Below are 22,873 nucleotides of genomic sequence, written 5' to 3' on the forward strand. Positions count from 1 at the left end.
AGGAGAATCAATAAATCACCATTAGCACACACGGTAGTAATTGCTGCAAGCAAATTCTACAACTAAATGCTAAAATCAATGGGTGGGAAGTGTTGAGAAACAAGGTATTTGCGTAGCCTCAAACTCTGTCCCCCAAATATTTATTAATTACTGTGATGCTTTTAACATATGTCCACAACTCCTTTGTTATTCCTTCCACTAGGAAGTGGATCTTAATTCTCCTCCCCTTGAGTGAGGGCAGGACTAGTGACTCCTTCCGTACTCAAGTTGAGTACAGAAAGGGAAAGATAGTGGAGAAGACGGATGATCAGTGTAACATCACTAGTAATAAGTCATCTTGCCATCCTGTACGTGCTGATACGAAGCAATGAGAAGGGCACTTACCTCTGTGGTATTCTTCCCCCAAACCCATGACCCTAGTCTTCATGTGCCAAGGTCACAAAGGACAAGAAAAGGCTGAGAAACTGTCACAGATTGGAGGAAACAGAGGCATGACCACTAAAGGCATGGATTTGGTCTTGGAACAGACCAGAAAGGGAATTAGTAGAAAAAACTGGTGAGACCCAGATAAAGTCAGCAGTTAGTGAATAGTCTTGTGCCAATGCTGACTTCTTGGTGTTGACTAGTGCACCATGTGCCACAGGGTATTAGCATTAGGGGGAGCCGGGCAGACGGTACTCGGGAGCTCTGTTCTGTTTTTCCAGTTCTGTCGTGAATCTCAGATTACTTCAAAAAGTTTCTTAAGTCCTAATACATCCTGCATGTCCCTTTGGGCATTACAAAATAAATAACATATTTTAAAAATTAAAGAGGACTTAAAAGGTGGAGTTTAGTTTTAAAGAGCATGTAACATATGTCGTGCTGAAAAGGAAGATACTGGGCCACGTCCTTGTTAGATTCTTAGCCAGCTCAGAAGGAGTTTAGGCTTGCCAGATTAGTAAGGATGACAAATAGTAGTCACACTGTGGCTTCGTTGAAAATGGTGGACCGTCCTCAATAGCAAAATGCAGTACATTTGCAGCAGCACGTGTTAGATGTTATCTCTACGGATTTCAGATAGAATGAAAACATTTTTAAAGTTTTAGGCTTTTAGTTTAAGTTGCTTGTTTTCTTTTTCTTTTTTTTTTTTTATAAAGATTTTATTTATTTATTTGACAGAGATAGAGACAGCCAGCGAGAGAGGGAACATAAGCAGGGGGAAGTGGGAGAGGAAGAAGCAGGCTCCCAGTGGAGGAGCCTGATGTGGGGCTCGATCCCATAACGCCAGGATCACGCCCTGAGCCAAAGGCAGTAGCTTAACCGCTGTGCCACCCAGGCGCCCCTAAGTTGCTTGTTTTCTTTCCCCAGGTATAAGGACCTGATGCCACATGATTTGGCTAGAGCAGCACTTTCGTAAGTAAATGCAGTTTTATTTTAGTTCTTATTTCATTAAAAGTACTGTCTCTAGCTTTTACACATGAAACAACATGTTTAATAGAATTTCCGTATCTAGGATATATTAACTTTTTTGTGGTGAGAAACAAATATTTACTGGCCTTTTCAAGATTTCTTTATGCTTCCTTTCATCCATGTGTGCAGTACAAATTCAAGCAGCTGGTAGGTATCAGAAATGTTTATTTTGCAGGCTTGACAATCTCTTGGCACGACAGTATTCTTTAAGGGGTGCTGTAGCTAGCTAGCCAGTATAACTGATCAGAGTAAATACAATATATATCTATCTATCTGATGATTATCTTAGACAGCTAATATTTATCTAGAAAGAAGCCTAGAATGAGACCTGAAGATTCATGTGTAAAGCAAGTAAGAATATAAAATTAGATGTGGTTACATGAGATTGAGATGGATGAGTAATTTGAGGAGAGTCATAAAATACGTGGCTGTTTCTGCAGTGGGAGTAGCATGTAAAGCATTATCTCATTCATTTTTTATTGATGCCTTGCCTCTGTCTCTTCAACCAGCCGCAGATCTTTTCTAGTTTGAAAAACCCTTTCAGTTGACCTTTCTGCCCATCTGGTTCTTTTTCTTCTCTTGCTGCCAGACTTTAGGAATGAATGAAAGCAGCAATTGCTTCTCTTTTCTTACTATCCGTCTCCTTAATCTCATAATAATTATTTCCATTCCTACTGTTCTTCATTAACCGTACTTGGAAGCTTCTCTTTTTAATGGCTTTGTGGTCACTAAATGCACGAGTCTTTTCCCTGGCTTGGGTCTCTTTGTATTCTCTAGCATTGACCCGTCAGCTGTACTTGACCCTGTCTTCCTTTGATTTCTTAGTATTATGCCCTAATGCTTTTCCTTCCCTTTTTGGAATGATTCTTCTCTGCTTTTTAAAAAACTGAATCTCTTCCGCTTTCTCTTAAAAATATTTGGCAAATTTTAATTCTTACAGCATTGCATTTCTTTGTATACATGCTTTTCCTTAAAAAAAAAAAACCAATCTCATCTACTTAATCTTTATTTTTTTATGTGGAGAACTCCCAAATCTCTGAGTTTGACCTCTTTTCTTAGACACTTCAAGTATAGCATATCAAAAATAAAAATTATCGGGGCTCCTGGCTGGCTCAATTGGTAGAACATGGGACTTTTGATCTCAGGGTTGTGAGTTCAAGCCCCGTGTTGGGTGTGGAGCCTACTCAAAAAAATAAAAATTAAAAAAAGAAAAATTATCTTTTCCTTAAAGCCAACTTGTTTTCCTATTTCTGATGTTGGTGCCATTTCTGATTATGATGCCAGACTGGTGCTTTGCAAGTTTTTCCACAACTTTTTGTTTTAAAAACGGTCAAATCTACAATAAAATTGAAAGAATAATACAGTGAAAACCTAAAAACCTCCTACCCAGATTTAATCATTGTTAACCCTTTTGCCATATTTGTTGTGTCCATGTTGTTTGAAGCATTTGACGGTAAGTTGCAGACATCTTGAAACTTCAGCCTGAAATACTTCAGTGTTTATTTCCCGAGAATAAGGATCTTCTCTGCTATCTGCGATGTCATTACTGTGGCTAAGACAATAAAGATGATTCCATTACTTCTAATGTTCAGTTCATAGTCAAATCCCCCATAATTGTTCCAAGAATGTCTTTTCTTTGAGTAGTATTCCTCCCTCCAAATCAGGACCCAGTTGAGGTTCACATTACAAATGGATATACGACTCTTTTAGTCTCTGATTTAGAACGTTTTCTTCCCTCCCCCTTCCCCGCCCCACATGACAATGACTTTTTGAAAAGTCTAGGCCACCTTCCCGTAGAATGTCCCATATTCCGCATGTTTCTTCTTGGTGATATTTAACTTCCCTTTTGAATTTCCTATTAACTGGAAATTAGTTCTAGAGGCTTGCTTATTAGATTCGGGTTAAACATGTTTCGGTAAGGATGCTTTATGGGTAAAGCACATGGTATTCTGTCATGTCAGGAGGCACATAGTGTATGACGCTAAATCTAACCACTCAGTCATGATGGTCAGACCGCCAGGTCTTTTGATTCCTAAAGGTACCATTTTTTGTTTTGCAATTAGTAAGTTATCTGTAAAGTGATACGGTAGCACCATGTTCCCCAGCAGTCTCTCACCAAGTGGTTGTAGCATTCATTGATGTTTTTGCCTGGGTCAGTTATTACATTAGAGGTCACAAATTTGTGATTTTTCTAATTCTGTTACTCCTCCTGCATTTATTGGCTGGTATTTTGTTTTTACGATTTTACTTGAGAGAGTGGGAGAGCCAGCGAGCAGGGGGAGGGACAGAAGGAGAGGGAGAAGCAGACTCCCCGCTGAGCAGGGAGCCCGATGTGGGGGGATCACGACCTGAGCCAAAGGCAGACGCTCAACCAGCTGAGCCACCCAGGTGCCCCCGGCTGGTATTTTTCTATGAAGACCAGTTTTCCTTCTTTCCCTCCCTCCCTCCCTTTCTTTTTTTCTCTTTTTTTCTAGTGATGAAGACATGAATTTTTGTGTTGTTTTATTTTTGTTTTTTAAGATTTTATTTAAGTGATCTCTGCGCCCAACATGGGCTCAAACTCACAACCTCGAGATCAGGAGTTGCATGCTCCTCCGACTGAGCCAGCCAGGCGACCCATATTATTTATTGTGTTATAACTAATCTTAGTCATTATTCTTTTTGAAGCTCACACATTTTATCTCTACACCCTGCAACCTGCTCCTCAGCCCCCCACTGCTGGGTGAAACGTGTGTGTGTGTGTGTGTGTGTGTGTGTGTGTGTGTGAAATTCATCCAAGAATCTCCCAACTATCTTAATGTTGATGTCTTGCTAGAGGGGAAAACAAGGTTCTCTTCAGCATATGAAAGTTCTTTTCTTTTGAAACCTCCCTTTTTCCTTACCTTCCCCCAACTCCCAAGTATATAATCAGCCACCCCTTACAACCCGGGGACAACCCGGGGACAGCAGCTCTTTCTGCCCAAGGGTTCTGTCCCCATAATTTAATAAAACCACCATTTTTGCACCAAAAAAGAAAAAAAAAAGAAAAAAGAAACCAAGTCTGAGTTCAAGATGTGCTCATTCTATTCCTACTAGAGACTGGAGTGTTATTGCTTCTAGTCTCTGTTGGTGGGCAGAGCCAGACAAGTACACACACACACACACACACACACACACACACACACATAAATCATGTGTTTATATTGATATTCCAAATTTAAATTTAATAAACCTGGTACTTTACTTCAACTCTTTGATTTTATATCTGTCTCTCTTTTCTCTTTTGATTGAAACTTAGGTTCCTACTAACATTACTGTGTTTATGTATCTGTCTTATCTTTTTCCAAATTATTTTTGATTCTTTGTATTTAACTTCTCTACCAATTGAACATCAACTGTTGACTTTTTACTAATTTATTTTAAGAAAGATTTTATTTATTTATTTTGAGCGCGCACGTGTATGAGCAGGGTAGGGGCAGAAGCAGAAGTAGAGGGAGAGAAGGAATGCCGAGCAGATTCCACGATGATCACAGAGCCCGGCGCACGGCTGGATTTCACAACCCTGAGATCGTGACCTGAGCTGGAATCAAGAGTCGGACATGCAACCGACTGAGCCACCCTGGTGCTCCTAAATGTTGACTTTTTAAATCACTTATTTATTCATTTCTTCTTTGATAAGGTGCCACATGCTTGTTGAATTAAGGAAAAGATACAGTCTCTACTCTTTTAAATTCATAATTAACCTTTTAAAAGAAGTACAGTGTTTTATCTTATGACCTATGGCACTGTCTTGGTGCGTGAAATGTGTTTTTGCTTTGAACTTCTCTCAGGGGTTTGCTACATCGGACCAATGTCCCAAAGGATATTGTTGATTATATCATCTTTGGCACAGTTATACAGGAAGTGAAAACTAGCAATGTGGCTAGAGAGGTGAGTAAAACAAACTTCGTATTGTTCAAAGAGATTGATAGGCAAATCAACGTGAATTTCAGTTAACAGAATTACTTTTTTACATTATTCAGATTCATTAAAGCTATATGTATATGTGTGTATTTTAATTAATTTGAGAGAGAGAGGCAGAGTAGGAGCAGGGGGAGGGGCAGAGGGAAAGGGAGAAGCAGATGTCCCACTGAGCAGGGAGCCTGACACAGGGCTCTATCCCAGGAGCCTGAGATCATGACCTGAGCTGAAGGGAGATGCTTAACCGACTGAGCCACCCAGGCGCCCCTCATTAAAGCTATATTTGACTTCAGATGTGATTTTACAATTTGAATAACGAATGTTATTTAATACTTAACAGAGTTATAGTATAAATCAAATGATATACACTATACTAGTATATATTTATCCTATACTATAAATCAGATCGATTATTTGAGCTGCTTTGGGCCATATGTTCATTTGTCCTTTCTCCTAGGATAATATATTATGGCAAAGTATGGCTAATGTGACTTTTAGTAATGTTATCGTGGCTACTAATTAACTTAAAATTTCAACATTGTGCAAAGAACTTATTTCGTAACGTGGTTTTTGTTGCAGGTAGCCGTGGTATTCCCATTAACTAGGTGACACATAGGGCGTTGTTTCTTTAAATGATTTCACAGGCATTTACTTTTACCCTAGTTGGCACAGCTCCAGGTAGTGTTTATTGGTGGCAACCAAGGTAATAACAGACCTTGAAACTTCTGTGACCCATCGTACAGGCGTTTCATAGTGAGCACGTAGTCCGAACACATCTTCTGGGCTTTGTTTCAATTTGAAAGTGATTATTTGGATAAAGTTGACTCCACAGCACATTTCAGTGTGCTAAGCATTTTCTTTAGTTCTAGTGTTGGGCCTGCCATATTCCCACGTTCAGTATAGTGGTAGGGCGACGATTCACATCACTGTCAGTCGGGAGGAGGGAAAATGAGCAGCACTGAAAATACTGGTTCTGCCCCACATTTTATCTGCCAGTAAATGTTAACATTGTTGAAGGCCTGGCATTCCTTAAGCCCACAAAATCAACTGTATATACATGTTAGGGAGGCGGGAAAGAATTAAGAACAGAAAGGGTTTTTTTCCCTCCCCATCCTGGTTTTTTTGGTTTTTCGTGGGCTTTCACGTTTCTAACTGTGTCAAATATGATAATTTTATAATTGCATCAAGCTCTTCATATTGCATATTCGACTTTATATTCTGAAAAAAATGGCACTTATAAGAGCATTTAAAAAGTAAATAGAGTATTTTAATTTTCTCAGTATTTCTAGTCTATCCTAATCCTTAAAGCCATAGTTTTTTCCCCTAAATTTTGTCTGAAAATTTTATATCTGTCTGCACATCTCAGCTATTAATTGACCAGCGGCAGCTTCCCTCTCCCTGCCCTGTCCTAATACCAGTTGCATTGCAGTCCGGGTGATTTTTGTGGTGGCTACAGGGAAAGGCGGCGTTGGGGGAATATGTTATGAAGATGTCTCTACAGTTGTATTGTAACCTCAAAGCTAATGTGACTTCCAGCCAGAGAACTTTTTTAAGGACCTGTTATCTGTATTAATAATGTTGGAAGAAATCCTAAAGGTTCTGATGCTGAGTTCCCATGAACCTGACTTTACTGAAAGACCTCTGTTTATTTCCCTGCCCTCCTACTTAACGAAGAGGCGTCTTCCCCCTTTCCCTTGGTGTACCATCCAGAGCACAGGCTTGCCTTGAGAGCTCTTCAAGCTTTAAATAGAAGCGTGTGGACAAGGTTCACCAGAAACCACTTCTATTTAAAGCTCTTTCAGTCCTGAGAGCCAGCTGGGGCCAAGGGTGTAGCACATGCTAGAAAGGACCTTGTGAGGATGAAGCCATAACGACCTCAGCGCCATTTCCACTTGCCCCACTGGTGTGTTGTCCTCTTCTGCCCCCTGGAGATTTGCTGCTTTGTTCCTTTTGAATTTGGTCTAAATTGAGAGGCTGATTGCCGGTGCCAGAGTAGTTTTCAGCAAAGTAGGTGGGGCACTTAGTATCAAGCCTACCTAGAAAGACCAGAATAAGGTTATGTTGCATATATACTACTGTGACACACTTGTATTTCTACAGACGATGGTATATAGGGCATGTAAGTATCATAGTAAAAATCAGTGAAGAAACATGGAGCCTCAGGCGCTTGGGTGGCTCAGTTGGTTGTCTGACTTCAGCCCAGGTCATGATCTCCGGGTCCTGGGATGGAGCCTATATCAGACTCCCTGCTCAGCGGGGAGCCTGCTTCTCCCTCTCCCTCTGCCTCTCCCCTGCGTGTGCTCTCTGTCTCTCTCAAATAAATAATAAAATCTTAAAAAAAAAAAAAAAAGAAATATGGAGCTTCCTTAATCCAGACTTTAGAAACATGTTTATTTTAGCAGATTATAGGAGATCTTGTATTCTGAGGCTAGTTAAATAGTTTCAGAAAAGGGCCACTAAAAAAGAATTCCTCTAATGGGAACCCAGATCTCATGGTAAATAGTGGTGGTGGTTGGTGGGGGGACAGTGAGAGCATTATTTTTAAAGTGTAACTTTAATATTATAAAAATATTGTAGCTATCCATTAATTTTTTACATATGCAGAAATGGAATCAGACATTGATATATTTTTTTAGCAGCATAATTTCCCCAGTTAATAGCACAACGAAGTAATAGGTGTCCTCATTTCATGTATGACTCTTACTGTGCCATCATGATAGAGGCCATTTTGCAAGATTAATGAAGCTCCTCGGTTCTTGTCAAGACCCATCAAATTATTCTCTTCTGAAGCACCTGTTACGTCATCATCCTGGACAGCTTTCTCTTTTTCCAGTTGTTTACCTGGTCTCACCCTTATTTGTCAGAGTCTCACTTGGGGCTCAGGCAGTTTCGCAAAGTTTCTTTCATCAGCTTGAACTCCTGTGTGTTGGCAAGTTTTCGAGTTTGGCTTTGTGTTGGCTCTACAGCGTGGTATGTGGAGTATGAGATGGTCGCTAAGATAGATCAACTGACGGTCAGAGGAATGAGCAGAGAGCAGGGAGGGACCTGAGTGGGAATTCTGCTTAGGAGTGGTCGGTACTTCAGAAATCACTTTCACTTTCTGGTTTGATGACTTGTGCTTTGCCACTAACCCTCTCGACTGTAGGAACAGAGTTCATGAGGATTCTACTCCACTATATGTTTCATCATTTCATCAGCTGTATTTTAACAGGTTTACTTTATTTGAAAACTTAAAGCCAAATTATGTATTGATATCCTTGAAGGCTTGGAGCAAAGTTTGGCTAAGAAATTCGGTGACATATAAGGGTGTTGTAGCCTGTTTACCACACTAGACACCAGCTCTCAAGAATTTTGCAGTGTTTGTCAGTTAATGGCTAGATGAAAAATGAGTAAGCCATTTCTGTGATGGCCTTAATTTTATTCTAAATATTACTCTAGAATATTAACTTCAAAAGGGTTTCCTGATTCACCACAGAGAGAAGTGGTGCTCAAAGCGTCAGTTCCAGGTAGTACTTTCTTTAGAAGTGACCGTTTCATTTATGTATTTCCTGTAGGCTGCCCTCGGAGCTGGCTTCTCTGACAAGACTCCTGCCCACACCGTCACCATGGCCTGCATCTCTGCCAACCAGGCCATGACCACAGGTGTGTTCACTTGAAAACAGAAGGTGCAGGTTAATTCTCCTTGAGTTTTTTTTTTTTAAGATTTATTTTACTTACTTTGGAGAGAGAGAGACAGAGAGCACGTGGCGGGTAGGGGCAGAGGGAGAGGGAGAGAGAGACTCAAGCAGACTCCATGCTGAGCTCAGGGCCCGATCCCAAGACCCTGAGATCACGACCTGAGCTGAAACCCCAGGGTGGACACCTAACTGTGCCACCCAGGCACCCCATAAAAAAGTACTCTTAACAGAAGTCAGTGATTAGCAAAGATCTCTAAATTTGTGTCTTTTTTAAAAAATAAGGTCACATTTAACATTTTTTATTTTTGACAGTAGTTCTCAACCTTTTTCTTTCTCTTTGCACCTGAGGGACACAGCCATTCGTGTAGTTTCTCCATCAGTGATATGGCTGGCCACCGCAGGGATTATCAGCTAGAAAAGTGTGTCTCTAGGAGGGTGCTTCTGAATTTGAGGCATGAATAATTTATAACCTGCTTGGTTTTAAAGTTAGGTGATTCTAATGTGATACTCCCCTGTGAAGATTGCGGCCCTAGTGATAAATCACTGCTGTAATACAGCTCTTTCTTCTCCTTCCTCCCCACACCCATGGCATTTTTGTAATTAGTTACAGATTCTCCTAACAGACCTTAGCAAAATCGTGGGACATTTTGTAGCATCAGTCCTTATTGTGAAAATTCAGGAAACCTGAAAGATGTCATAATCGTGTGCTCTCTTAATAACATGAAGGCCAGCTAGGGCAGCCTGCCTCATGAGTGGCAGAGAATGATGCCAAAAGCAGTGAGTGGGGGGCATTCACTGTTCTATGAAGCATGTGACAGCTCGTAGATAGAGCAACAGAATACTTGCCAGTGGCTATAAAGATGACGGAGGGCTGCCTCACAGCTTCGAAAGGCAGACTTTCTCAAGCTTATAGCAGAAATTCCCATTGTAGGGGGAAAAAAATCTTTCTGAAACTGAAGCTGGGAGTTTATAAAATCTTAAGAATGTTTTGGTATAGAATATGATTTGTTTGAGAGTTGGTCCAATGGATATTTCCAGAAGCTCGTGTCCATATGGCCTAAATGAGACTTGTTTTTCTTTAGTTCATTGAATATAGTTTTACTCATTCAAAAAAATTATCTCAATCTCTTTGAAAAGATGAGAAGCAGGGAGCCTGGGTGGCTCAGTCAGTTAAGCTTCCAACTCTTGGTTTCAGCTCAGGTAATGATCTTCGGGTTGTGGGATCGAGCCCCACGTCAGGCTCCATGCTCAGTGGGGAGTCTGCTTGAGATTCTGTCTTTCTCTCTCCCGCCCTTTCTTCTCCCCCTGCTCATGCTCGCTCACTCTCTCTAAAATAAATAAAATCTTTTTAAAAAAGAGAAAAGATGAAAAGCTTTATTGCAGATGACTGTCATACAGTTTTTTAATGAAGAAGCTTAAATTATCAGTGGTCTGTTAATTTCTGCAAAAAATGTTCATATACGTGTCGCCTGTGCCCTGTAGGTCTTGGCTTGATTGCTTCTGGGCAGTCCGATGTGATTGTGGCCGGTGGCGTAGAGTTAATGTCTGATGTCCCCATTCGTCATTCAAGGAAAATGAGGAAAATGATGCTTGAGCTCAATAAGGCCAAGACTCTGGGTCAGCGACTGTCTTTGTTCTCGAAATTCAGACTGAATTTCCTAGCACCTGAGGTAAGATTGCGAACTCTTACAAAAGACCTGTGTTTTTTCAAAGCATCCCACGACGAAGATGTGGAATTAGGTAAGACAGCAAGGGTCAGTTACGCTCTAGTAGTTGCTGACTCTGTTAATTACAGGGAAGGGCTAATTATTTGCTCAAGATGGAAAAAAAAAAAAGATTGTGGTTAGAAAATTTGAATTTGTGAGCCCTCCTCGGAGATGCCCCGCTTACAGAAAGCTTCTCCCATCTTGGTCTTGATTGACTTCCCCAGATAACCCGAGGTGCGGTAGAACACCAGTTGACAGCATACCTGATCCTGATCCTGTGTGGCTCCTTTCCCAGCTCCCCGCAGTGGCCGAGTTCTCCACCAGTGAGACTATGGGCCACTCTGCAGACCGGCTGGCCGCTGCCTTCGCTGTTTCTCGACAGGACCAGGATGAGTATGCCCTGCGCTCACACAGCCTGGCCAAGAAGGCGCAGGATGAAGGACTCCTGTCTGATGTTGTGCCCTTCAAAGTACCAGGTAAAATGGTTTGCTCAACTTTGTAAAGAATGCTTTGTGCCACTTGTTAGGGAGTTTTGAATTGCTTCTAAAACTCCAGAAGCCCCAAATGACTTTTCAATAAGTATATTGGTTCCGTTTCCAGAATAGTCACTCTTAAACATGGACTCAAGTTTCAATTTATGTTATAACAATAGGTCAACATTGCGAAAAGAGAAGTTTTTCTGAGTCTGCTTTGAGGTCTTCCTGCTTGATTTTAGTTCTTATGTACGTCCCTGTTTTAAAAAACTCTTCATTCATATGATTTCTGTATAAAATTGCCAAATATGAATGAATATCATAAGTAGGGTATCCTCCTTTTGTTAGACCATTTAGATTATTTCCCAGGTGTCTTAAGAGTATACTTTAGGGGCACCTAGCTGGCTCGGTTGGTAGAGCATGCGACTCTTGATCTCGGGGCTGTAGGTTCGAGCCCCATGTTGGGCATAGAGATTACTTAATAAAATCTAAAAAAAAAATAAGTATAGTTTTAAATTTGATAATATCTTGGGGCGCCTGGGTAGCGCAGTCGTTAAGCGTCTGCCTTCGGCTCAGGGCGTGATCCCGGCGTTCCGGGATCGAGTCCCACATCGGGCTCCTCGGCTGGGAGCCTGCTTCTTCCTCTCCCTCTCCCCTGCTGTGTTCCCTCTCTCGCTGGCTGTCTCTCTGTCACATAAATAAATAAAATATTTAAAAAAAAATAAAAATAAATTTGATAATATCTTGATGACTGGAAGAGACTTTCTTTTTAATAAGTAGGTGTGGTTTGCATTTTATTTGTCATAGTTTTTAGAACATATTACTCTATCAAAGATACATAAGGAGTTAAAAAGCTCGTGTTTTTATAGGAAAAGATACTGTCACCAAAGATAATGGCATTCGTCCTTCTTCTCTGGAGCAGATGGCCAAACTAAAACCTGCATTCATCAAGCCCTATGGCACAGTGACAGCTGCAAATTCTTCTTTCCTGGTAACTGTGTGTGCGATATGTGTTTACTAGTGACTTGTATTTATGGACTCTCAACAGGAAAATCTACAGTAGATCTATTTGTATGCATCATGAATAGAGGTGTAAAAATACAGTTAATTCATTAGAAAAATGTTAAAATGGAATCATTTAAAAAAATAGGATCCTAGTTTTAAGGCCTTTGGAGTCACCTGATCCAGCCTCCATTGTGATACAAAAAGCTGTTCTGTTCAGGCGTTTAACCGTCAGAAGACTGACCAGCTGTGCCAGGCAGCGGGGTTAGAAAGGCCGGTGATTGTAATGGAGCGAGAAGGTGCGGTGGTGGCTGCGAGCATAGGCTCACGGAGAAGACACGGACAGGAGGCGTTTGAGAGGCTCCTCGGAGGAGGTGGCGGGTGAGCAGCAAATCTGAAGGGAGGGTACAAGCCAACTCAGGAATTCAGTAAATGCATTTTAGGCAAAGGGAATGGCAAGGAGGTATGAGAGCAAGGGTTTCTTTGGGGAAAAGCTTGATTAGAACATAGGATAGGAATCTGAGGAGTTATATAAGATGTGGAAAGTAGGCAGAGAGAGTGACGAGGCACCTCTTCTAGCTCTGATTGCTAGAAAATGATGCTTTCAGGGCGCCTAGGGGCACAGTGGTTAAGCGTCTGACTCTTGGTTTCGGCTTACATCCTGATCTCGGGGTCGTGGGATCAAGTCCTGCGTCAGGCTCTGTGCTCATCACAGAGTCTGCTTGAGATTCTGTCTCTTCCTCTCCCTCTACCCCTCCCACCTGTGCTCGGATGCGTGTGCGTGTGTGTGTGTGTGTGTGTGTGTGTGTGTTCTGTCTGTCTCTCTCAAATAAATTAAAAAAAAGAAAATGATGCTTTCTACTGGCCCCCATGTTACTGTCCTGTAAGCAGTTTCTGTAAGCATTTTCTTACGAACATATGGAATACATTTATCTACCCTCATTTTTTGTCATTGTCGTTTTGCTAATCAGCGTATAGCTTCATATCCTTCCTTGTTTTTTTGACTCCTCCTTAATTAAACATCCCTATGGATTCTGTTTCTGCTTATAGGATGTGGTTTCTCTTCTCCTACTACCTTGGGGTGTAGTCTTCTAGATACAGTCCAGCTGGTCAGCGTGTCTTGTACAATACATCTTCCCTACCTGGACACAAAGTCTGGAAACCTGGGCACATGTTGCCATATTTGACTTTGTTAAGTGACTACTTAATGCCCACTCTTGGAGTGGTTCCAGCAGGAGGGTGCACGCCCCCCACCCCGCCCCGTTAAGCCTGAGTGGTGAAGGACTGGGTAGATAACCATTTCCAAAACCAAATTGAATGATAGGGCCTATGGGGTGGGCTCTACTCTTGCCGGATCTGACTCCCTTCATTACTTCTGGGGTGTGCTAAAGGTGCAGGTTTATTCAGTGAAAGTCAGAAACACAAATCATCAGAGGCAGCACATCACGGATACGTGGGTTTTAGGAAATGTGTTCATGCACCACATTCATTGCAGCTTGGCACAGCGGCACGTTATCGTAAGGAAATGTCCCTAAACCATTTATTGTATATAGTCCTGTATGTTTCCAAGCTTTATGGCCCCTCTGTTGGTGGTAGCTCCTTAGTCTCTTCAGGGTTACTAAGTTATAAAAATATTGTAGAATGTGGTAGAAATTGTTTTGATATTACAAACTCTCAAGTAGTGAATTTTGGATTTTGGGTTTTTTGGGGGGTTTTTTGTTGTTGTTGTTGTTGTTGAGCTCTTTTGAAGTCATGGTAAAGGGCTTTTTTTCAGTGGTAGCTCTTTATCTCTGAACTTCTTGATCGTCAGTTGGGAAAAAGCTTATGGGGTGTGTCCAAAGAGGGAAGACCATGGTTCTGATGTTCTCAGCTGCCTCCCTGTTTCTTCTTCCATATCACCTCGAAGCCTGTGTTTCCTTCCACAGGCAGGAGGCAGCTCAGAAACAGTCCATAAAATGTAAAAATAAGTAAGTAAATGAGAGATCGTTTTAATTCACAAAGCTTCTTATATTCTGTGCCAAAAGCACAAGTCTTTGGGCCCAAGTTTATTACGAATACATATTCCTAAAGTTACCTGTTCTCTTCGTCCATTTTGATAATTGTGGTGCTTTTGAACAGGTTCTTCTACCCTCTTCCCTGAAAAATGAATCAGTGTGTGTTTGAATTGTGAATTAATGATGATAAAATGGAAAAAGGTTTGTTACGTAAAATCTCTGTATAAGTTTAATTAGTTGGGAGATTCAGGGACCCTACATAGAAGACATACAGAGACTTCCAGAAGGGCTGAAGAATTTAACATTATTGTTCTTAACATTTCAGACTGATGGTGCATCTGCAATGCTGATTATGGCAGAGGAAAAAGCTCTGGCCATGGGTTATAAGCCGAAGGCATATTTGAGGTAAGGTACATGTTCAAATAAATTGCCTCAGTTTCTTTATTTCATTCCTGGAGCTAACCCCTCTGTTTTTGCCCTAGGGATTTTGTGTATGTGTCTCAGGATCCAAAAGATCAACTTTTACTTGGGTAGGTAGCAGTGTATATCCTTGGGCTATAATCAAAAGTATTTGATTACCCACATTTATTATGTAGATTTTAAAGTACATTAAGTTCTGATAGGGAACAAACTGAGGGTTGCTGGAGGGACGTGGGTGGGGGATGGGTAGATGGGGGATGGGGCTCAAGGAGGGCACTTGTGATGAGCCACCAGGGTTTGTATGTAAGTGATGAAACACTGAATTCTACTCCAGAAACCAACATTGCAGTATATGGTAACTAACAAAATTTAAATAAAATACAATAATTAAAATAAAGTACATTGAGTTCTGAGTTCATAATTATTTTTGTGTGTTGGATTCTCTTTTCCCCCCTTTGGGTGTGTGGGTGTGTGTGTGTGTGTGTGTGTGTGTGTGTGTGATTCTTAAAAAATATTCCTTTATGTTGGTATATCATTTTACAGTTTTGGATCCTTTTTTATTTTTTCTTATACATTTCTACTTATATATACAGTCGTGTATTCTTTTTTTCATTAAGGTGTCGTAACTATTTCTTCATATTGCTACACAGTCTTCATAATAGCCTCCTCATATTTAGATTGTCTCCCCTTCCCTCACGGCTCTTCCCCCGCACTGGCCTCCATCATGTCCTTCAAACTAGCCACACTCTTCCCTATGCTTTGCCCTTTGTACTGTGTGTTTTTCTGGTTCTTCACATTGTTTGTCCTTCTCTTTCATAGTTTGTTTATTAACTGTATCCCTGACTCCAGAATATACCCTTAATGTTTGTACAGTAGATTCACTGAATAAGTGAAAGGTATTATAATACCTTATGTTACTCAGCTTGGGGAAGAAGGAGTTCCTAGGTTAAAAATTAAAATTCTTAACCTATTACTTACTTTTTCTTTTTAGACCAACATATGCTACTCCAAAAGTTCTGGAAAAGGCAGGATTGACAATGAATGATATTGATGCTTTTGAATTTCATGAGGCATTCTCAGTAAGTCACTGAAAAGATACATATCAAAGGATTGTAACCATAAAAAATGTAGTCTGTGTTTGTGTGGGAGATCCAGGTGTGGCTTATGATGTGAGTGAAACACCAGGAGAGCTTTATATTTGAAGTACTGACCTGCACTGTTGGAAGAGGCATAAGGGGAGGGAATCCAGTGGTACAGTTTGAAAACCTACCTTTTGAGGTGATCTCTTAGAGGCCCTTGGAAAGTAGCAAAATGTTTCCTCAGGAAAATTTTACTAAAAACTGAAAGATTTGCTCAACTTTAATGGCAAGGGACATTAATAACAAGGTCCTTTCCCTTGTAGGGTCAGATTTTGGCTAATTTTAAAGCCATGGATTCTGATTGGTTTGCACAAAACTACATGGGTAGAAAAACCAAGGTAAGTGTTTGATTAAAAGTATGATTGAATTTCCAAAGCACTGTAGTATTTGGAGTGTAGTTGGCTGCTAATAAAAATATGAAGGGGGATGCTGCTCCTTCTTATGAAGAATTTTATATTACACTAAATATATTTATTTCTTAGTTGAAAAATAATTCTTGGAAATCTTTAGAAAAAATGAAAGTAAAATCTAGGTTGTCTTTTGTTCTTCCAATTCTGGTGTTAGATGAAAAATAAATGGTCCGTGGCTTTCAGAATTGACCTAGAATTTCTTTCTTTATAGTAAAATAATATGTGATGGGTCTTAAGTTAGTCATTTTCTCAGTCTCTGTTACCTTCCTATTGGTAAGAGCCTGGCCTGAGTCTTAAGTTAACTCATCATTATATTTGTGTCTGTTTTGTGGGAGCCAGGTTGGGTCACCTCCTCTCGAGAAGTTTAACAACTGGGGTGGATCGCTGTCCCTGGGACACCCATTTGGAGCTACTGGCTGCCGGTTGGTCATGGCAGCTGCCAACAGATTGCGGAAGGAGGGAGGCCAGTATGGCTTAGTGGCTGCCTGTGCAGCTGGTGGGCAGGTACGTCGCAGCAGCCTCATAGAGGCTTCTGGAAAGTCATTTTCTTGGACACAAAACAGGCTTATATGAGCATGTTTCATTTAGTTAACTTTGAAACACCCTTAGAGCAATGTTTCTGATGACAGACAACTAGAAAAAAAGCAGCCTATTTTGTGGGGAAGAGGGTACAACTTTAATTCTGATAATATTTTGGAAGGAAGTTGGTTTTTAAACCCAAGCTATTTCTATTCCTAAAATAATGTTTATATTATTTATTTAAGATTTTATTTATTTGAGAGAGAGAGAGCGGGGGTTGGGGGGAGGAGCAGAAGGAGAGAGAGAGAATCCTAAGCGGATGCTGTGCCGAGCACAGAGCCCGATGTGGGGCTCGATCTCACCTGAGCCAAAATCAAGAGTCAGATGCTTAACCACCTGAGCCACCCAGGTGCCCCTATATTTTTTATTTATTTATTTTAAAGATTTTATTTATTTATTTGACAGAGATAGAGACAGCCAGAGAGAGAGGGAACACAAGTGGGGGGGGGGAGTGGGAGAGGAAGAAGCAGGCTCATAGCGGAGGAGCCTGATGTGGGGCTCGATCCCATAACACCGGGATCACGCCCTGAGCCGAAGGCAGACGCTTAACCACTGTGCCACTCAGGTGCCCCTATATTTTTTATTTTTAAAAGGAATACATCCTCATTATAGAAAGTACAAAAAGTATACAGAAAAGAATTAGAATCACCTATGATCCCCTCAGCAGACACTATCATTATTAACATTTTGATGTATTTTCTTCTTTAATAATAAAATTTACTCATTTATCTAGTCACCGTGAGACCTTATCTGTAAAATCTCTCCAAGAAGTAAATGATCATTCTTGAAAACTGAACTGCACCTTACGTGGAGAATGTATTTACTTCTGGATGACTCATTGCTGTTCACTGGGGGATTCGTATTCTCTGGATTTCTTTCGTTGGCCTTACTTGTGCTGCGGACACAGCTTGCTGCCTGCTGCAGCATTTCACTCTGGGAATAAAATCCAGAAGGAGGTCTAATTATAATCTCTTTTTTCCCCCCCCAACCCGAATGGAAACAGATTTGGTTTTCTTCCAGATCACAGAAACTTTCTGTTGCTAATCACGATGAATAAGCTATGTAAAAGTTTAAACATCTTACACTTAAAAACCTCTATATATGGGTTGCTTCAGAAACTTTGAAGAAGTAAGAGGTCAGTTATTCGTAGGTTGGGGCATTTCGGACTTCATGATGAAAAGCATTTTTCAGTCTGTGAAACTTCAGCCACGGAAAACCATAGTCAGGACTGGAGCCTTTTCTCCTATCTTCCAGTGCCAGGCTTAACCGAGGGAGATAACCAGCGCACGGTACTGTGCAGAGTGGGGGGTCCACATAGTTGAGTGTCCTGTGGTTTTGAGTGTGTGTTCCCTGATAGTTTCATCTACCGCACAGAGTATAACACAATAGTGGATACTTTGTGGAGGAACGAATAATACCACCCAGTACCTTTTTTTCTAGAATTTTATAGTATGGTGACAGAGAGAGGAGATGATGTACCTTAGAAAGTAGATTGAACTTGGCATTGTTTCATCAAGAGCCGAATGCCTGATATAAACACAACCAGGAGATTAGAGAAGGGGTCCGGCATTTTGGTTCTAGAGTAGGGTTTCCCAGCTTTGGCTCTGTTAACATTTTGGGCCAGATAATTCTTTGTGGTCGGGGGGTTGTATTCTACGTTGTAGGATGAGTTTTTTGTTTTTGTTTTAGATTTATTGATTTATTTTTAGAGAGAGAACCAGCGGGAGCAGGGGCAGGGGCAGAGGAAGAGAGAGAGAGAGAGAAGCAGACTCCCCACCAAATGCGGAGCCCAACCTGGGGTTCCATCTCACCACCCTGAGATCATGACCTGAGCCGGAATCAAGAGTCGTATGCTTGACCAACTGAGCCAGCCAGGCGCCCTGTGTTCTACAGTGTTTAGTGTGATCTCCACCCACCAGATGCCAGTAGCAACACTCCCTTTCCCAGTACACACATCAGATCACAGTGTTTGGAAGGCAGAGCTGGGATCAAACTCTATAGCCTGTACTTTTCGCATTGTTCTCTTTTGCCTGGGGACTGGCTGGATTTTTCCACCTTCCACTGCTCTAATTGAACTCTTATTTTCCCCTTTACAGGGCCATGCTATGATTGTGGAAGCTTATCCAAAATAAGAGATAATGAAGAGGTGACCTGGAGTTTCTGTGCAACACTCGCACTAGGCAATGCCATTCCAATGCATTACTAAATGACATCCATAGTTCCTAGCTCCTCTTAGGAAAACACGATCTGTGGCCTTCTGTTAAATACTTCGCAATTAAGCCTTGCTATAGTGCTCTGAGCTTTCCAGTAATCATGGCTTACTGCTCTTTCAGGGATTTCGTAGTCACCAGAATCACATAGTGATAACGTTTAAGCAATTGTTTTTGGTCTCTATTTTCATTAAATACTCAGAGTGGTTGCAATTTGGGAAAGAGGTTCGCTGAGATCTGGAATCATCTTTGTAACATTTGCAAATTATACTCTTTCCTGTTTGTGACCTAAAGACAAGTGTTTTCTATAAAATACATACCAATGTGCCTAAAGAAACTTAATTATGGAAAGGTAATTCAGAGTTTAAGTGTTCCTGACAACTTACGGTAAATGTTTAGATGTATAAGTACCCTGTTAATAAAGTGAGGAAGTACCAAACGGTCTGCCTTATTTTTTACTGGAGGTAAAAGGTGGTTCTCTTGTCTTGGGGGCAGATTTGTCTTGACTCATTTATAACTTCTCACCATCTTAGCCAACCATGAAGCTGCTAGGAGTATAAAGAGGGTCTTACTTTCGAATAACACCTTTCTTCCCCATTGCTCCATGGAAGTAAATTTATTTCACTGTTTGGACATGTCTCTGTTTGCCAGGATTTAAGTGAAGTGTAAAGAAATTTAAAACTTTTTATCAACATAATAAGAACTTTTTATTATGCACTAAATATATGCTAGTGCTTTGAAGAAGCTCAGGTCTCTCGGTTGTGGCCATTTCTGTGGATGTTGCTTACATCTGTGAAGGTCACTGGCAATCCGAATCGTCCTCTAGTTCAGGACAGATTGGGCAAAGGAGGAAGTACTAACCACTTAACAGGGTATTTGAGACTCCCAGCATCATTTCCCCATGATTTCATGGGTAATTCCAACATAATGGGAGTTTTTAATACTGAAAACCAATATATTTACATAGATATCACAGAATTCACCTCTAGATAAATATGAAAGGTAAAAAACTTTCTTAAAATTTTAGAAAAAAATAAAGTTTTTAGAAAAAATACTTAAAAAAAATATCCACTATGGCCTTAGGTTGGGGAGAGAAGGAAGTTTCTTAAGATATTTAAAGTTCTAATCATAAAGGAATTGATCTATAAATTTGTTCATGTTGAAATAAGAACTTTTGATAGAGTTGAAAGACAAGCCACCAAAGGGGCAAAAACACAGATACTTCTTACAAAGGAGATCTGTATCTCTCTCATGAAGATATATCTGTGTCTTTCTGTATGATGTAGATGGATCTTTCAAAGGATCCAGGATATATAAAGAATTTCTATAAATCAAGAAGAAGAAAGATAGTAAAAGGGGGGTATTAACAAGGATTTTTTAGAAAATAATGTAGAAATAGAGAATGAACATGAGAAGATGCTGATTAGTAAAGAAAAGTTAGTATTATAATGAGATACTATTTTACACCCACCAGGAGAAATGAACAAGACTCAGAACACCATGTGTTGATAAGGATGTGGAACAATAGGAGCTATTACACACTGCTGGTGAGGATACAGATTGATACAAGTACTTCGGAAAATAGTCTGGCGTTATCTGGTACATTTGAAAATGACACACAGTCTATGACCCAGCACACAAGTACCAGGAGACATGTATGTACAAGAGTGTTCATAGCACCGTTGCTTTTTTTTTTTTTTTTTTTAAGATTTATTTATTTTAGACTAGGGAGGGGATGCGGGGGTGGAGAGAGAGAGAGGAACTCAAGTGGACTCTGCACTGAGTGCAAGCCGGACACAGGGCTAGATCTCATGACCCTGAGATCACGACCCGAGCCGAAACCAAGAGTCAGCTGCTTAGCTGACTGCGCCACCCAGGTGCCCTACCATTCCTCTTTAATAGCAAAATAGTGTAAATAACAAATGCTCGTTGACAGGAAAGTTTCAGAAACAAGCAAAACTATATTTGTAGGATGCCTGCATATGAGATAAAATATTTTCAAAAACAGTTAAGGGAAAAGAGAAATCTTTCATACAGAAGAATTCCAAATAATATGTGTAGACTCTATGTCCCTCCTCACTTGAGTGTGGGCTGGACTTAATGTCCCACCTCCAGCAAATAGACCATGAAAAGGGAAAACAAGGCAACCTTTCAGTGGAGAAACGTGACAAACACTAGCTTAACCAAGTGCCCCGGGTTAACATCACCAGTGCTGTGGTATGGGTATCACGTACCTCCTGGCACGATGTAACCACGGGGGCACTTCACTTCAGTGGTATTCTTTCCAAATGCCCATAAGCCAGTTGGATCATAAGAAAACAGCAGACAAACACAAATCCAGGAACATTCTAATAATTACTTGACCGTGTTCAAAACTATCAAGGTCATGAAAAAATAATCAAGGTCATCTATCAAGGTCATGGGAAACTCAGACCAAAGGAAGCTAAGGAGCTATGACCACTAAATGTAAGATGGTATCCGGGATTGGACTCTGAAACAGAAAAGGGATATTCGTGGAAAGCTGGTAAGATCCGGAGATAGTAGGGATTGTTTTTTCCTTTTTCTTTTGTCCTTTTATTCTATAATTACAAAATTAGAAAAATTGAGATTTTGGTTGATGTTAAGGTACATTTTTATTTCTGGTGTCTTAAAAATTCATATATTGGTTACATATTTTGTAAAAAAAAAAAAAAAGGAATACTTATAAATTTGTAGATTTCCTCCCCCCCTTCAATTTGAGAAGTTACAAGAAAAATCTTACAGGTTAGGGAGGCATCCAAGGTGGCGGCGGCAGAGACCTTAGTTTCGTCTGGTCCCAGGAATTCAGCTAGACAGCCATCAAACCATTCTGAACACCTGCGAACTCAACAGGAGATGGAAAAAAAAGAATAGCTGCAACTCTACGAATAGAAAAGTGACCACTTTCTGGAAGGTAGGGTGTGCGGAGAAGTGACTCTGAGGCGATATACAGGAAGCTAGACCGCGGTGGGGCGGGGGGGGGTGGGGTTGGAACCCTCACTGGGACAGTGTGGTCTCAGGACCCTCGGGGTCACAGGAAGACTGGGGGTGCCTGAGTGCGGCAGAGCTCCCAGGTATCAGAGCGGGGAAGCTGGCTGCAAAGACTGAGCTGAGGAGTGGGCTCCCAGCTTTGGGTGGCCATAAACCGTGATCCCCGGCACAGTCGGGCCCCTGTTCTTCCAGTAAGGGGCCCAGCAAGCGGCAGAACCAGGGAGACTCCCCTTCCTCCCCAGGAAGAGCGGCACGGGAGCCTGAATCTGCTGGGTTTGGAGACTCCAAACTGGGCTGTGTGCCAGAGATAGAAATGCTCGGTCACAGGCCGGGTGAGCACAGAGTGCGGCTGGAGACCAGGGAGACAGGAGCGATTGACTGCTTTTCCCTGAGGGCGCACTAAAGAACGGGCCCCCAAGCTTTCAGCTCCTGGGCTGGAGATTGGGAGGCCACCGTTTTCATTCTCATCCTCTAAAGCTGCGCGGAAAGCCTTTAAGGAACAAAAGCCACAGAGAGCAAACCAGAGCCGATGATACCTTAGCCCGGCCCCTGTCTGGGCCAAAGACATTTGAGACTCCACACAACAGGCCCCTCCCCCAGAACATCCAGCCAAGACCAAGTTTACCAATCAATGAGAACTGCACAACTCCAGCACTAGGGGAATACAGCACATAGAATTCATGGCTTTTTCCCCATGAGTCTTTAGTCTTTCAACTTTAATATTTTAAATTTTCTTTATTTTTTCTTTTTTTATTTAAATTTTTCTTTTTTCCCTTTTCAACCAACTTATTATATCAACTTTTAGAAAATCTATTTTAATTTTCATTTTTACAGTCACATTCTATCCCTGCATTGTATTTAATCTT

At 41.1% G+C, this 22,873-nt stretch overlaps 1 protein-coding gene across 2 annotated transcripts in view; it reads left to right on the forward strand.

Moving 5' to 3' along the window:
• The window catches only part of HADHB (hydroxyacyl-CoA dehydrogenase trifunctional multienzyme complex subunit beta), a 35,015-nt gene extending 15,578 nt beyond the window's left edge, over positions 1-19,437 (forward strand). Inside the window, exons 5-16 of one of the 2 annotated variants that reach the window (XM_008700350.2) lie at positions 1,348-1,392; positions 5,259-5,358; positions 8,943-9,030; positions 10,548-10,735; positions 11,067-11,247; positions 12,114-12,235; positions 14,566-14,645; positions 14,723-14,770; positions 15,652-15,739; positions 16,063-16,137; positions 16,549-16,713; positions 18,885-19,437. In XM_008700350.2, coding sequence (XP_008698572.1) covers positions 1,348-1,392; positions 5,259-5,358; positions 8,943-9,030; positions 10,548-10,735; positions 11,067-11,247; positions 12,114-12,235; positions 14,566-14,645; positions 14,723-14,770; positions 15,652-15,739; positions 16,063-16,137; positions 16,549-16,713; positions 18,885-18,920 — 1,216 coding nt within the window. In that variant the 3' untranslated portion in view covers positions 18,921-19,437. The remainder of the gene's footprint in view (positions 1-1,347; positions 1,393-5,258; positions 5,359-8,942; positions 9,031-10,547; positions 10,736-11,066; positions 11,248-12,113; positions 12,236-14,565; positions 14,646-14,722; positions 14,771-15,651; positions 15,740-16,062; positions 16,138-16,548; positions 16,714-18,884) is intronic. The other variant, XM_008700351.2, reaches the window with a different exon arrangement.
• Positions 19,438-22,873: the final 3,436 nt, after the last annotated feature.

This window comes from Ursus maritimus, unplaced genomic scaffold (genome assembly GCF_017311325.1).
Source record: "Ursus maritimus isolate PB19 unplaced genomic scaffold, ASM1731132v1 scaffold_6, whole genome shotgun sequence".
NCBI classification, from domain to species: Eukaryota; Metazoa; Chordata; class Mammalia; order Carnivora; family Ursidae; genus Ursus; species Ursus maritimus.